General features: G+C 45.5%; 1 protein-coding gene across 1 annotated transcript in view; it reads left to right on the forward strand.

Annotated features, from left to right (window-relative positions):
• The window catches only part of LOC135374685 (uncharacterized), a 30,222-nt gene extending 16,657 nt beyond the window's left edge, over positions 1 to 13,565 (forward strand). Inside the window, exons 4-7 of the mRNA XM_064607611.1 lie at positions 966 to 1,108; positions 11,763 to 11,825; positions 12,990 to 13,141; positions 13,379 to 13,565. Of these exons, the coding sequence (XP_064463681.1) occupies positions 966 to 1,108; positions 11,763 to 11,825; positions 12,990 to 13,141; positions 13,379 to 13,442 (422 nt within the window). The 3' untranslated portion in view covers positions 13,443 to 13,565. The remainder of the gene's footprint in view (positions 1 to 965; positions 1,109 to 11,762; positions 11,826 to 12,989; positions 13,142 to 13,378) is intronic.
• The last annotated feature ends 395 nt before the right edge of the window (positions 13,566 to 13,960 follow it).

Below are 13,960 nucleotides of genomic sequence, written 5' to 3' on the forward strand. Positions count from 1 at the left end.
GAGTAGCACACGTACGTCCGCAGTAGCATATGACGCTAGGAACTTCGACTGGGAACCGAACCGCAATTGACTCGTCGTCAGAGCTGGAGAGGAACTCTTCATTCATTCAAATGACGTTATTCGCAGTGCGCTCATAGCCTTTGTCACCTAAGTCATCATGTAAATCTCTTAACTTGGATCATCGCATCGCTCATAATTGTAGGTAGCTTTTAACTGTCCCACTCACTTGTTCTCTCATCCTCTTCTCTCTCTCTCTCACCCTCCTCTCTCACAAACCCGCCATAGCTATGGCGCTCTTTGGCCTTTGTGCCACTACACCCATATTGTCTCTCTCTCTCTCTTCAGGTGCGCGGGTTGGGAGCGCGCGCGATTCAGTATGATCGGTTAGCACCGCAACACTCGTTATGCGCCTTTTGACGCAAAACATACCGATCACTTAATAATACGATGACAAAAACCCAATGAACTGAAAAACTACTAGTTGGCAATAGAAATTGGTATCGATTAGCTGTAATCAGTACCATCCAAATCTATAATGCATCAATGTAGCTCGTACCAAATGGCATTCAATCGCCTAATTCACTTCCGGTCATGAAAAATCCAAATATTTGCCTAAGAACGAATCCTGCACCAATGGCGGAAGAGTACAAATGTTCTGGTCTTGTACAACTGTTTATGCACGTTGGCCCCACAGAGTTCCCATTGAATCCATTTCACAATGCGCGCTTAACCTTCATCTCGGTCGGGCCCAATCCGCGTTTTACAGGCCTGTAAGCCTCGCATTGCACCTAACAAGAAAGATCTTTGAGCTTTGTAATAGCCGCTGTAGAAAACATATTTTCGGGTGTACCTTCAGCACTCTGCTCACTTGACATGCGAAATATGCAACATAACAAACAAATAGGAGCTAGAGTAACACGTAAATATGAGCCGAGTGCCACTGATGCTTTTATATTCAATTACAGCTACGAGGGGTCCACTGACCGACGAAGAACTGACTGAACTGGCAGAAACACGTCCCATCACAGTCCTTTTCGTCGGTGATCGCAGCTACAGCACGATATCGAAGGAACAATTCATGATATATGCACAAAGCCAGCTTAATCTGGTAAGTGTGAAAAATGTGCTTATGATGGGAATGCGTAGAGAGAAAAGGAAGGTATGTTTCGGACATTGTGGGAGAGGTTATCTGCATGATAGAGCTTGCTGTGAAAGCTATAGAACTCTGTACTTTTTGTTTTAAGCAAATGGATACGAGAGACTTGATTGAGTCCACTTCGTAGGGTTCACCGGTCCCTGAACTCAAGAAAATGGATTTGTCCCGAATTCATGAACTAGCACGCATCCTACTTGTTGATTCATTGTCCTACCATTCCAGGAAAAAAAACAAAAAACTTGATGATGATGATGATGATGATGGCGATTACGCTAGATGCACCAAGGCATACGATACCAACCAAATATGCGCCACCCAACTGTGCAAAAAAGCACCAGAGCACCTAACGTCAAGTGCAGAAGGAATGCGTCTGCTCTACCGGGTGTTTCAGGAAGGTTCCTCCGCTGAATAATTCGTAAACAGGTGGCACCAAAGAGGGCCTTTCTTTTTGTTAAAGATCCTTGTGACATCGGCCGTGAACAGAGCAGTCAGCGGCTCATTTGCATACCCTCACTAATAAAATACACATCCCAATTTTTCAATTTTACTTCACACATCTACAGTATATCTGTTTTTTGTATGGGCACCTTCAGCGAGAAAAAATTCCTAGGTAAAAAAAAAACTCGACGTTTAGTGATTTTTTCGAGCAATTAATCGGTTTCGGTATACATATGCGTTGTGCGGAGCAGCGAAGCAATGTGCTCTTTCAATCAGGTACCGGGCTGTCAATGTCGTGTTCATCCGACTAGTTCATAACACGGGGGCGACGGAACATTAGGAACAGCAGCAAGATACGCCCTGGTATGTATGGCATTCCATATGAACGTGATGCCTTCGTTTTTTGTTCGCTGAATATTTATCGCTGAAGGTGCTGATACGTAAAACACTGGGCTTAGGAGCGTGCAAAGTTAACTTTAAAAATTAGGAAGTTTGCTAAATTTGTGAGCGGATGCATATGAGCAGCTCACGACTCTGTTCGTGGGCCATGTGCCGAGGATCTTTGCGAAAAAGAAATTTCTTCAATGGTGTCACCTCGTTACGAACTATCCAGTCTGGGGTCCTTCGTGAAACAACCGGTATATGCCGCACTACAACAGTGCTGTCTACTCTACACCCTTTCTCCTGTAGGACGATATATGACTGACTTCCCGATGTCTTAATCACCAGCTCCGTGACCATAAACGAAGCCATAAATGCCATAAATGCAGGAACTCCAATGTCTACCTTCATCGTCTAAGCTGCCGGTCATGTAGACTAACACGAGTATTGGTTGCCATAAGACCATCGACAAAAACAAAAATAATCATAATTGGCGATTCTCTCGACGGCAACTTCTGACAGCAGTGCATTCTCCGTGGTCCTCGCCCGGGGTGCTTCGCGACTTCGTAGTTTGTCGTTTTTTTATATCCTAATTGAATGTCCCTCTCTGCACTAGATTGCTCTTTGTGCTTGAACTCTTGGGCAATAACTGTACCTTAAGGAAAGCGAAAAACAAAACCGTAAAACAACCTTGTCGGCCACGGAGTTTTCTTCCGTGTTTGATTCATTTGTAACCGTTGAATGAATCGGATATCAGGCGTCATATTATCTTCTAAGGAGCTGTCTATGAGACTTCTTCTCCCCGCTTCATATCTCTTCATCTTATATCCCTACTATACTAAGAGTTGTTTTTTTAGCCTTCGCATGTCTGAGGTTTTCGTGCGTGGACCTTCAGCCGTCATCCTCTCGGTTGTCTGAGAAATCTTTCTACTTGTAACCAATCGTGCACGTAATATGTTGCTAACAAACACTAGGGAGTCACTCAGAACGCTGAAGGAAAAAGCGTGAACGAAATGTGTCCAGAAGGAACTACGCCAATATGGTCAGTCACATGACGAGCTTCCCACTGGTTAATTTAGAGTTGTGTTCGCGGTTCAAATTTCTTACAGCGTGCCGCTTACACATGGGAAGGAAAACGTAACACAGCTACCTCTGACGTCTTCCACAGCCATCGTGCAGATCAGCAGCGAGACGACCACATTCAGAATCTCATCACTGATGAGCATGTTAGAATAGAGCAAGCGAGCTAGTGCACTGTAGAAACAGGTAACATTTCCTTGAGTTTGAGAAACGCACCGTACGAAGAGGGCAACACAAGAGTCTCGTGTTGTGCTCTTCGCATTGTGTGTTCCTCAAACTCCGGATGCTACCTATATCTCACCGCTGTTTATCTTAGACAGATATGACATGCAGTAATAACAGAATGAAACGTCATTTTGAAAGCGTGCCTTCAGTGAAACGCCTCCGACAAGAAACGATCTATTGGTACTACGAGGAACTTGAGGAACGCACCATAAACACAACTTACTGTACAAGGGATTGGGCGTAGGCAAGCTGGTTCATGAAGTCGACCGAGAAACAGGAACACTGAAAGATGATATACACACGTTCTCTGTGTGTCACGTTTCTATTTCTGTGCGTAGAGCTTTCCATATCCAAAGCTTGGTCAAAATTTCTAACGCGGATAATGACAGCTGTTCTATTGAAAGAATCGTGTCAGCCGTTGAATGTTCCATTGGCAGAGCAGGTGCAAAACATTCGCTCCTAGGAGCAATGGTTTATGATTCGGTAATTTCCATGAGGCAAAGCCAGCGGAATACGTAAGACGGGAAGAGGCATGCGCCCGATGAGTAATGCTCCGTTCAGACGGAATGATATAGTGTCTCTTTAAACAAGTGACAATTGCACGTAGTGTCATTCGTCTGCTATCACAGGACATGTTTTAGTGACAATAGGCAGAAAGTACCCTAGCGATTTAGTGAGTTCCTCAAACTCACTGCGCTTCTTTTCGGGTGACCGAGTGTGTAGCCTCGACGGCACGCTCTGTGGCACAGGTAAAATGATTGAGAAAACGCGAGAGGCATCGACACCACAATATTTTTAAGCCAGTATTTTCTAAATCATCCTTATCTTGGTACATTGTGACGAAGAAACTTATGACTCGTGATAGCCGCATATGAGAACCTCGCAGCGTCTGGCGGCGTTCGTTTGGCATGCGTTTGTAGCCAATTGGTTTAGTGTTCGAGGAACATTTACAGAAGCTGCTTCTAAACATAAAAAAAAAGAAACATTCTGAGGAAGGTATTGTGGTGCAACGCTAAAACTTTTGCCGCCGTTTATTCTCATATATCGTAATTACCATCATTGCTTAACCGACACTTAAGCCGTGTATCGTGCACGAAGTGAATGCGACATTCGCTTGGTTGGAGTGCACTTCACGAAAATTGCACTAAATCAGCCCATGTGATAGCGGTATACGACCGGTAATGTTCGCTGTTTTTATTTTTCGCTCGTGCTTCCAATTGTGTGAACTTCCAGTGTTGGAACTCCACCTGGTCAGAGCAAACCGGGGAAAGCACGTGCTATGCACAGAGGGCGCATCGCACACACGACTGCTAGCATTCCATACACGAAGCAAACTTATTCCACACCTCCTGGTCCGTTCACTTAACTAAACGACATGGCAGCGCGTCAAACAGTACACCAGAAACAGGAACGTCGAGAAGCGGACAAGGGCCACAAAAGAACAGGAAAGGGAACAACATTGACACCTCAACATCCTTTTACCAGACACCGTTTGAGTTGACTGCTGCAGCCAGACTGGCTGGCCCGTTTATTCAAGTACTCTTTTATACGTGTACACCAGGGTTGCTTTCACGATTCCCGATGCATCCGCCCTCTTTTAATGAGGAGAGAACCGAAATGTGGTAAGCAGATATGGTTAAAATATTAAATCACTGCGATAAATGAACGCAAACATTAAAGAAAACATTAAGAAAAGGTTGCACTGGATAGTTGGATAGAGTTTCGGTCGTAGTGTAGCTTATTTGGTGGACTGGATGGCCTGGAAGACTCCTTGGTGGGCTGTCCGCTGTCGTGGGTCTTGTGTCATCTTCGAATGGGGTCTCGAACTCCAGTTCTTGAAGAGATGACTTCCTGCCGTAGTCCGTAGCATGGACGATGATGCGGGGATGTCCGTGGCTGTAGATGTTGTGTCATCTTGTTATCGTCTTCCTGTGAACGGCTCGGCTGTCTGTAGCAAATGTTGATTTCGGCGACATACTTGTTCATCTTCGGTGACCGTCACATACGACCTGGGTCCCGCAGTTCCTTCTACCCTGCCCTTGGTCGTCCAGTGTTTTTCGTCACGGATGCGCACTGTTGATCCTGGGTTCAAAGGAGGAAGTGGTTGGCCCCGCTGTTTCTGGGCGTGTTTTTTCACAGGTGCTGCACGTCAGACATTGAAATCTGGCAGCGGTGATGTTCCTCCTCGGCACATGAGGAGCTCCATCGGAGACGGTCCGCCTTCCAGGGGTTACTCTGTAATTGAGGAGGCCCAGCCAAAAATCCTGTTTAGCTTGCTTGTTCTTCGTTAACAGTCGTTTCACGACCTGCACCCTTTTCTCTGCCAGCCCGTTGGATAAAATGTGGGCTGGACGTGGTGTGTGAAAACTCGTAGCGCTAAGAGAATTCCTCGAATTGTCTGCGGTTAAATTGTGGGCCATTGTCAGAGCACACCTATACGGGAATACCGTATCGAGCAAACGTACTCGAACTCTTCTCGATCACCTTCTGTGAGGTGGGATCAGGAAGATTTTCGACCTCCGGATAGTTTGAATAGTCATCATAAGCCACAAGAAACTGTTGCCCAGCAAAAAAAAAAAAAAAAGTCCACTCCGACGCGCGACCAAGTTTGTTTTCGCGGAGTTCTCATTTGAAGAGGATCTGTTAGTTGAAGATAAGCGAACCGTTTACATATTTCACATCTTGCAATGAATTATTGTATGTCAGCACCCATACGTGGCCAATACATCAACATACGGGCCCTCGCTTTACACTTTTGAAACCCCCGGTGGCCGGCGTGCACTTTCATGGGCATTTCCTTGCGAAGAGAACGTGGTATAACGACCGTAGACCCTTTAATCAGGAGGCCTTTCACTACCGACAGCTCCGAAGCACGCGACTTAAATTCGCCTCCTACGGGCACGTTGTCTTCTATGCACTGAATAACACTTTGCAGAACACTGTCTTGAGTAGTTGCCAAACGAAGAAACGTTTTCAAATGCTGGCTTGCTCACAACAGCTTCCACAGTCTTTACCGCGTGAACCTCAACATCTTGTGTGTCTCCGTGTATTATTGCAGCCTGTGATCGTAACAGTGCATCAGCTAGAACGTGCTCCCTTCCTTCAGTACGATCTTGTAGTGCTGGTGTGAACATCCATTTCCACGAAACACTTCTGGAGACTCAGCCAAAACCTGCGCACGCAAATCGTCATTGCCAATTTTTGAAAGCATTACAAACTGCTCAAAGGCTTGCAAACCCAGAATCGCATAGCGTTCTTTCTTTACCACAAAAAGTCGAGATGCTGTTCCTTGTCACGACATACGGTAGTCAGCCTCACAGTTCCCAGGTTCTTGATCATGTCGCCACTGTATCTCCTAAGGACGAAACAATCTACCCGGATTGCTTTGTCACTTCCTATCTTCTTATACAAAGAGTGCGGCAGAAGGTTGGCTTGGGAGCCAGTGTCAATCTTGAACTCCACTGGTCGACCCCCAACGCATGCCGTTTCCACCCATTCCTGAGCATCTTTAGAACTGCAGACGCTCACGGTTGAGAATAGCCACGTCGTGGCCTGCTCCTTCTTCTCATTCACTTTCAGACTTCTCATCATATATCTGACATGTGTCCTTCTGCTTGCAGCACAGCGCAAAGTGGTTGCGCTTGCCACTATTTCTGGATGCTTGAGACTTGAGCTGCAGGTCCCTCAGGACATTTCGAAAGGTTCGCCCTCCGCTTGCACGCGACATTGAAACACATAGCGCTCATATGTTTCATTCCGCTTCGGTGTACAATATTCTTCAAAATTTTTCATCAGTGCGTCAAAATCTATTTTTTTCCGGATCGCCAAGCTTGCACTTGGTGAACACGTCGATTGCTTCCGGACCCGCCAAGTGAAGAAAAATTGCAGGTTTTTGCTTACTTCATCTGGACTCTGTTTCCGTTTGCTGCAGGCAAAGCAGGTTCCCGCTCGTTCCAGGTTTCCGCTGCATTTTCCAGTAGAATCTACGGCTCCGTGGGCGGGAGAAATTCACTTGGCTATCGCTTTTCGACGTGCTCTTTTCTCGGTCTCACGGACGGGCAGGTCCTACTTCTCACATCATGTATCAGACTATTTGAGTTGACTGCTAAAGCCAGACTGGATGGCTCGTTTATTGGAGTGCTCTTTTATACGTGTACACCAGGGTTGCTTCCTCTCACGATTCCCGATACAATCCTCTCAAAGAATGCGAGCTCTCTTTTTGGTAGAGCGATAGAAGCGTGACTGATACAAGTGTTATCTTCGGCCTTTACAATCGCATGAGCTTCTATAATCTCTCTTACCAGGGCCTTGCCAGTAACCCCCAAAATAACAGTCTTACCAAAATCCGGCTCACACGTGCAGCGGGTACAATGAACTGCGAAATGGCCAGATGGGGCCGACCGAACAGCAAGCGCATGCTGTCTTAATCTATCATTCACCCACCTTCCCAGGGGGCCAAGATAGCATCATCCACACGACAGTGATATCTTATACATTAGTCCTGTTTTGCAGTCAACAAAATCCCCTGCATGCTTCTTCCCGCAACACGGGCGTTAAAAACTCGACACAGTCTATAAAGCCTATATTAGCCTACACCACTGACGCATCATGCTGCTGACTAATCTTCTTAGGGTTGTGGGAAAACGCATGCACTACAGTATTCCTTCCCTCTCCTCTCCCGGTCTCACGCTACGCTCCCCTCCTTTCTCTTAACCTATTTTAGTAAGCTCTCACTCACACAATAAAAAAAAAACACAAAAAAACTCAGGAGTGTGACCCGAACGAGACATGTCCCTCTGTCGTATAACATAAAAAGAGATAAGCTGCAAAACGCGTTGCAAAGTTTTACAGGACGCACAGCGAGGAGTTACACGGAAACAAGTGCCAACTTCTGTTTTCTGTGCTATTCTCTTCCGAAGCTAAAACAGATCCTGTTTATTGCTTATAAATCGGCCTCCCGTAAGTTCGAGAGCCGTGCTCGCCTGTGAGAGAAAACGACGGGTGAGCTGTCCATGTTTCTTTTGATTACGAAAAGAAAAAAAAATACTCGAAGCGAGGAACTGTTTGAAGTATTAGCTCTGGATCATTTCAAAGCCGATGTTTCTTGCACTGCAACAGAATCGCATGTTTCTGTCCTTTCTACGAGAAATGCTCCAGGTATCATAGATAGTCAAGCTTTTTGGAGGCAGAGAGTTTTACGTTGGAACACTCTGTAGTTAGAGAAATGTCCATGTCCCAGCATCGGCCGAAAAAAACAAAAGAAATGTGTTAGGAAGCCTTAGCAGGTAAACTAAAGAAAATATTATTGCTCGCCCTGCTAGCTACCTACAGGGGCGGGCTCAAGACGAATCTGAACTACTCTTCACGGACAGCCCGCGACTGTTATCCGTAGGACGTTCTAAGGATACACCTCGATACATGATGACACTATAAGGACATCCTGAGGACCTCGTGTGTTCTCGTGCATAGTATCAGCTATATAGGAAGCGGCAAATGCTGATTTAGGGAATCAGGGATAAACCAGAGGATAAACATGGACCGCTTACTTCGTTTCAGGGTGGTAGGTGGACAGTTGCCGTATTATGCAACCTTGAAATGTATTCATTGATTTATTAGTTGCCTAAGAACAACTACACGAATGACGATGGAAGGAGATGATTCACCGCAACAAGTGTAGGGGGATTGACGGAATACATAGGGAAATGGTTAACCTTAATAATTTAATAGCAGTACAATGTTAACAAGAGCAGGTACAAAGATTTACAGAGACCACATGGACAAAAATAATAAAGCAAATGAATCATTTGACAGTATTACAGCAAAAATGACACCAACAAACCAAGGTGCCTTATTGTTGTGCAAGTGGAAAACATAGGCCGATTGAAATTCTGTCGTCATTCTGGCGTTTGTAATTACCGAATATTAATCAGACAGCCCCATTTTGTAATATTTCTATTGAATTCGAGATAGCGCTGTGACCAGAATCTCCAGTGTATTCCAACTCAGTAAAAAATAGTGACCTGAAGGATTATGATCGAGGGAGCAATTCCACTTTTCACATTGCTCTACTTTGTTGTGCTATCATTATTTGTGCTACTTACGGAACACATGGTCCGTCAAAGAAATTACAGGACGGTTACAATTACGTAACGCGAAGTTCTGCTCTAACCGCTGTCTGCGGACTGTGTATGTTACACTTTTACTGCTGATATATGCACAACTACCTTGAGTGAGAATTACTGGACTGTCATCTGCGAAGTAAGTTGGGATATGTACAACTGGGATTACCGGGGCAAAAATATAATCAAAATCGCGGCACTAGCGGGACAGGAAACGCTGCAAATTCGAGACGCTTTCCGGGATAGTGTACACATCTCTGAGTATTTCGAAACCGCTTTCATTTGGAGTTTTTTAAGTTGATTTGGATCACGGAAACCGAGGGTTTTTTGGTACAATCACATCGATTTCCTGACACCTTCCCGTAACATCTACCGCTGTAAAAGGCTTTCTTAAATGAATGAAGGATATTGGACAAGCCTATGATCATTTTTAGTTAGTTCCTGTGTACTAAAGCATTCACTATGCGAAATATGAAGTTGAAAATGGTTGAAATAGCAAGGATATTCTATAACAACTACGGGCGCGAGCGATAGCTGCTACGTCCCGTCTCCGAGGCGAACTTGCCGTGACATCATACACACCGCATGCTTCCGATTGGCGGACAAGCCTTTACGAGCAAACTAGGAAATTTGCGAGCAAGCTTGCATGTTTCGCCATGACATATGTTTTTATTTGATCTGGAGACAATATTCTATCTAACCGTTGAGGCAGAATCCTACGAGAAATGTAATATAGCCGTTGACTGTCAGCATGGCTATAAGAGAACGTTTTCCTCTCTGAACTTCTTCACCAGAAAATGTCGCTCTCAATGACGAGCTGCTACATGCCGAAGGATTCCTAGACGCTGTGTGTGTCGCATAATGTCTCCCTTCATCGCTGATAACTTGCCTTTCGCCATATTCCAATTCATTTCAGCAACAGATATTACAACGTCGTTGTTGTCGAAACCGAAACTATGCACCGACGTGGCACCGCGGGGTGTGTTCTCATCGTCGTTCATAGTTGGCGGAGAGGATTGGATGGCGATGACGTAAGCCCTCTTCGAAGGCCTCTATCCATGCGGTCACGCACCGCTATTTTTCGTCTAGTAACTGCGCTCCGGTTGTACTGAATAAGGTAAAAGTCCGGGCCGGGTAAAAGTCGGCGTGTGTGCTATAGCTAGGGATCATGAGAACAATTTCCTGCAGAGTACTCTGCATTCGCGAAAACCATTTCAAGGTTCCTTTAATGCCAAACCCGCAGCGCGTTATCCTCTCTAGTATGCTCCTACATTTAACCCATATCTACAAATAATTACGCAATTTCAAGGTGTCCCCGCATTTTGTGTGAAGTTCAACGATTGCCATCGCGTTAGTCCCGGCCGCCCTGCACTTTCCATGTCACATAAAATAGGTGAGATATACCTCAGTACACAGGGAAAAGTCAGGTCAGATTGTAGAGAACAATTCAAACACGACAATGAACCTTCCAAAACTTCATTAAAAGCTTTCTCCTGGTCAGCACGTGAAAGTTTTCAATTGTGTGCTTTAGAGAAAGTTGCTGAGAGACAGCCCGCAGCTACCCATATCTGCAGCGGAAAATTCTTTCTTGGCTAGAAACGTTGCGACATTGCGAGATCCCTACTCACAAACTGAAAGCAGAGCCATTACGATATATATATCCATGTCCGGTACCGCCATGTACATCTGTTCACAAAGCAAAGTTCACATGCACGGCACTGGCGCATCTCTTCATCGCAGTGGTCATCTATATTATGCCAGGAAGAGGTCAATTATGAAACCTTTTCTATTCCGTATTAGCGCCGCGGTGCAACTGTGGCAATGAGCGGCGTACAGATGTGGACAGGTGATCAGGGGGCAGCATAAAGAAGTTGGGTGTAGGGGAGTTAGTGTGCGTGCTGGGCCGACTTCAGGGGGCCAACATTCGTGTGGAAAGTCTCCGGAAAACCCCGGGAAAACCTCAGAACAGTCGGTGGTATGATTCGAACCCAACACCTCCCAGTCAGAAACGGGTGACTCACTATTCTATTTATGTATCAGTATGTATGTCCGCCCTTGTTTTCGTGGTTGGATGTCACTGCAATGTAGAGATGCGTCACGGTGCTGTTCCGTGCATTTTTCCCCCCAGGCTGTACAACACTGCTTAAACCATACCCAATGCGTTGGAAAAATTATTTTCGCTCTGAATGGAACTCGCCACACTATACGATGTTGTTGGAACTTATTCTTGGACGAAGGCTATCCTTTTCTGTAATTTGTACCGCTATGTAATGTATACGAATCACAAGTTCGACCCGTATGACAAAAACACTGCGTAATATAGGAATTAACGGACACCGTCTATTTCTCTTCTTACATTCCAGATGAATGCAGCCTTTGCGGAAAATAACATCAAGATGAAGATGAAAGTTTACGACACCTATGTGGTACGATTTTATACTCGACTTCCAGACATGCATTAGCATCAGTGGGCCTATTCATAGAGAGGGTACACACTGAGCCAAGGTGCTGGCATGAAACCAGGTTGAGGGCAAGGCAATTTCATAGCGGCAACAAATTATTGGAATATGTTTGCAAGGGATGTTGATATCGCGGTGTTCCGTGTTTCGAGTTTATCATTAATGGGCAGAAATAAGAGACAGACAACCTTCCACTCAGTTTCAGACTATCCTTCCCTTCCGGTCTTCCTTTCGCAGACACTAAAGCGCCGCATTTACGAAAGTTGCTGTTGGGCTACATTTCGTTTCAAGTCGCGCCTTCCGTCGACACGCCATCGGTTTCCTTGTTTTGCTGCAGGGCCTTATAGAACATTATTGGCTTAACCAGGACCACTGTCTTATCTGTTATGGTGTACTAGCGTTCATGATGCTACATTTGACAGCATACACCGAGTGGATATAGCTTGGGTGTCTTTACAACGTCAATGTTAACACGTGTCAAAAGTCATCGAAAATGAAGCGCAATCGGCAATCCTACGCGTGCTTCATTCAGCACTGGGATGTCTTGCAATCGTCCATTCTCAAACCCATGTAGTGCAACTCTAAAACATTTTTAGGTTCAAAATATTGGACTATAGCGTGTCCGTAGGACGCGGTTAGTAAAGATATATTGTGTACTCTCGCAATGAGACGCACTGCTGAAAGCACTTAAGATTCCTCTTTTCAGAAAAGCAGAAGCAGAGTTACACACTATAACTAGGTAAAGAAGGCGACCCTCTGACGAGAGTACCGTTGTGGCTTCCTAAGGAAAGGAACCAAAGCATTCGAAGGACAGTCGCATTTAAAAATTTGAGCCTATGTCAAGGAGCAACCATGCTGGCGTCAGTGATGATGATAATTACTGTCATAGAATTTCATGGCCCCGGAATTTCATGACCTAGGGACACTTGCATGACTTTGTTAACTGTCTGGAAGGGAGTTGCCTCACGAGAGAAGCCGCCGATATTTCGAACAGAGAGTGTTCTTCTTCCCAGAAGAAGAACAGTCTCTGTTCGAAATATCGGCGGCTTCTGTCCTGAGGCAACTCCCTTCCTACATCTCTACCGGTTCGCTGGATTTCTACCCATCTTTGTTAACTGTCTGTATTTCCAGATGAATGAGGAACAGGACAGGACCCACCTCCTGGAAATTCCTGGTAGACAGCTTCCGTCAATTAACACAGATAAATGCCATGAGACACTTAAGGATAAACTTGTTGAGTACCCTGGGACCAACGAGTCCGACATCGTCTTCGTAGTAACGAGGTGGGTGTCGAGGAAATAGCGCATGAAACGAGATGCCTCCCTTAGATCGCAGACCCCTTGCATGAAATTCATTGCAAGACTTTTCACGCCGAATGCAAGAGAATGTGTTTTTAGCATAAACAGTTGCCCATTTTCACCAAAGCGATCGTTCTGTTTTTATCTTGAGCTGGTGTGCTGCGATCGTTGCGAACGTCAGTGCGAAAGTCAGTTAATGGTCATCAAAATGGTCGTTTTCAGAAAGATTCTCAGCGACGAAAGTAAGAGGTATTATTGGAGTAAGTATACAAGGCACAGCAAGTAATAAGCACAGCCTGGTAGAGAAAACAATGGGGTCAATATGATAGATGTAGGGTTTGCCGGCCCGGTGACATGTTGTGCGTGCCACAGGGTAGGACTGCGGATAATTTCGACCACACGAGGTTCTTTTGAAATCCCCGACGCATTGTGCTATAGACAATGTTACCTCCTTAAAAATTCCTGCCCCACTCGGCCGGGTTTGAACCCGATCTTGAGCTCAGCGAGCCAACACCTTAGGAACTGAGCTACCGAGCAGGGCAGCCCAACACTGAAATTCCAAAACTGGCGCTGATGCTGAAACTCTATAGGCTCACACCTTGTAGGTAACTAATTGGAACAGTTGTTGAAAAGGGGTCCAAGCTACATCGCATATTGTGGTCTATGGGGGAACAGATCTATTTCGGATGCTCAGTGGCGCATTTCCAAACCTGCCCATGTCGCCGCTGCCTTCAGTTGACGCGGCGTCACAGGCGTACAGCGGCCGCAGAACACCATGGAATGTCATTGTGGCCGCTAGTCTTG

Source organism: Ornithodoros turicata, unplaced genomic scaffold, assembly GCF_037126465.1.
Source record: "Ornithodoros turicata isolate Travis unplaced genomic scaffold, ASM3712646v1 Chromosome99, whole genome shotgun sequence".
Lineage (NCBI taxonomy): Eukaryota > Metazoa > Arthropoda > Arachnida > Ixodida > Argasidae > Ornithodoros > Ornithodoros turicata.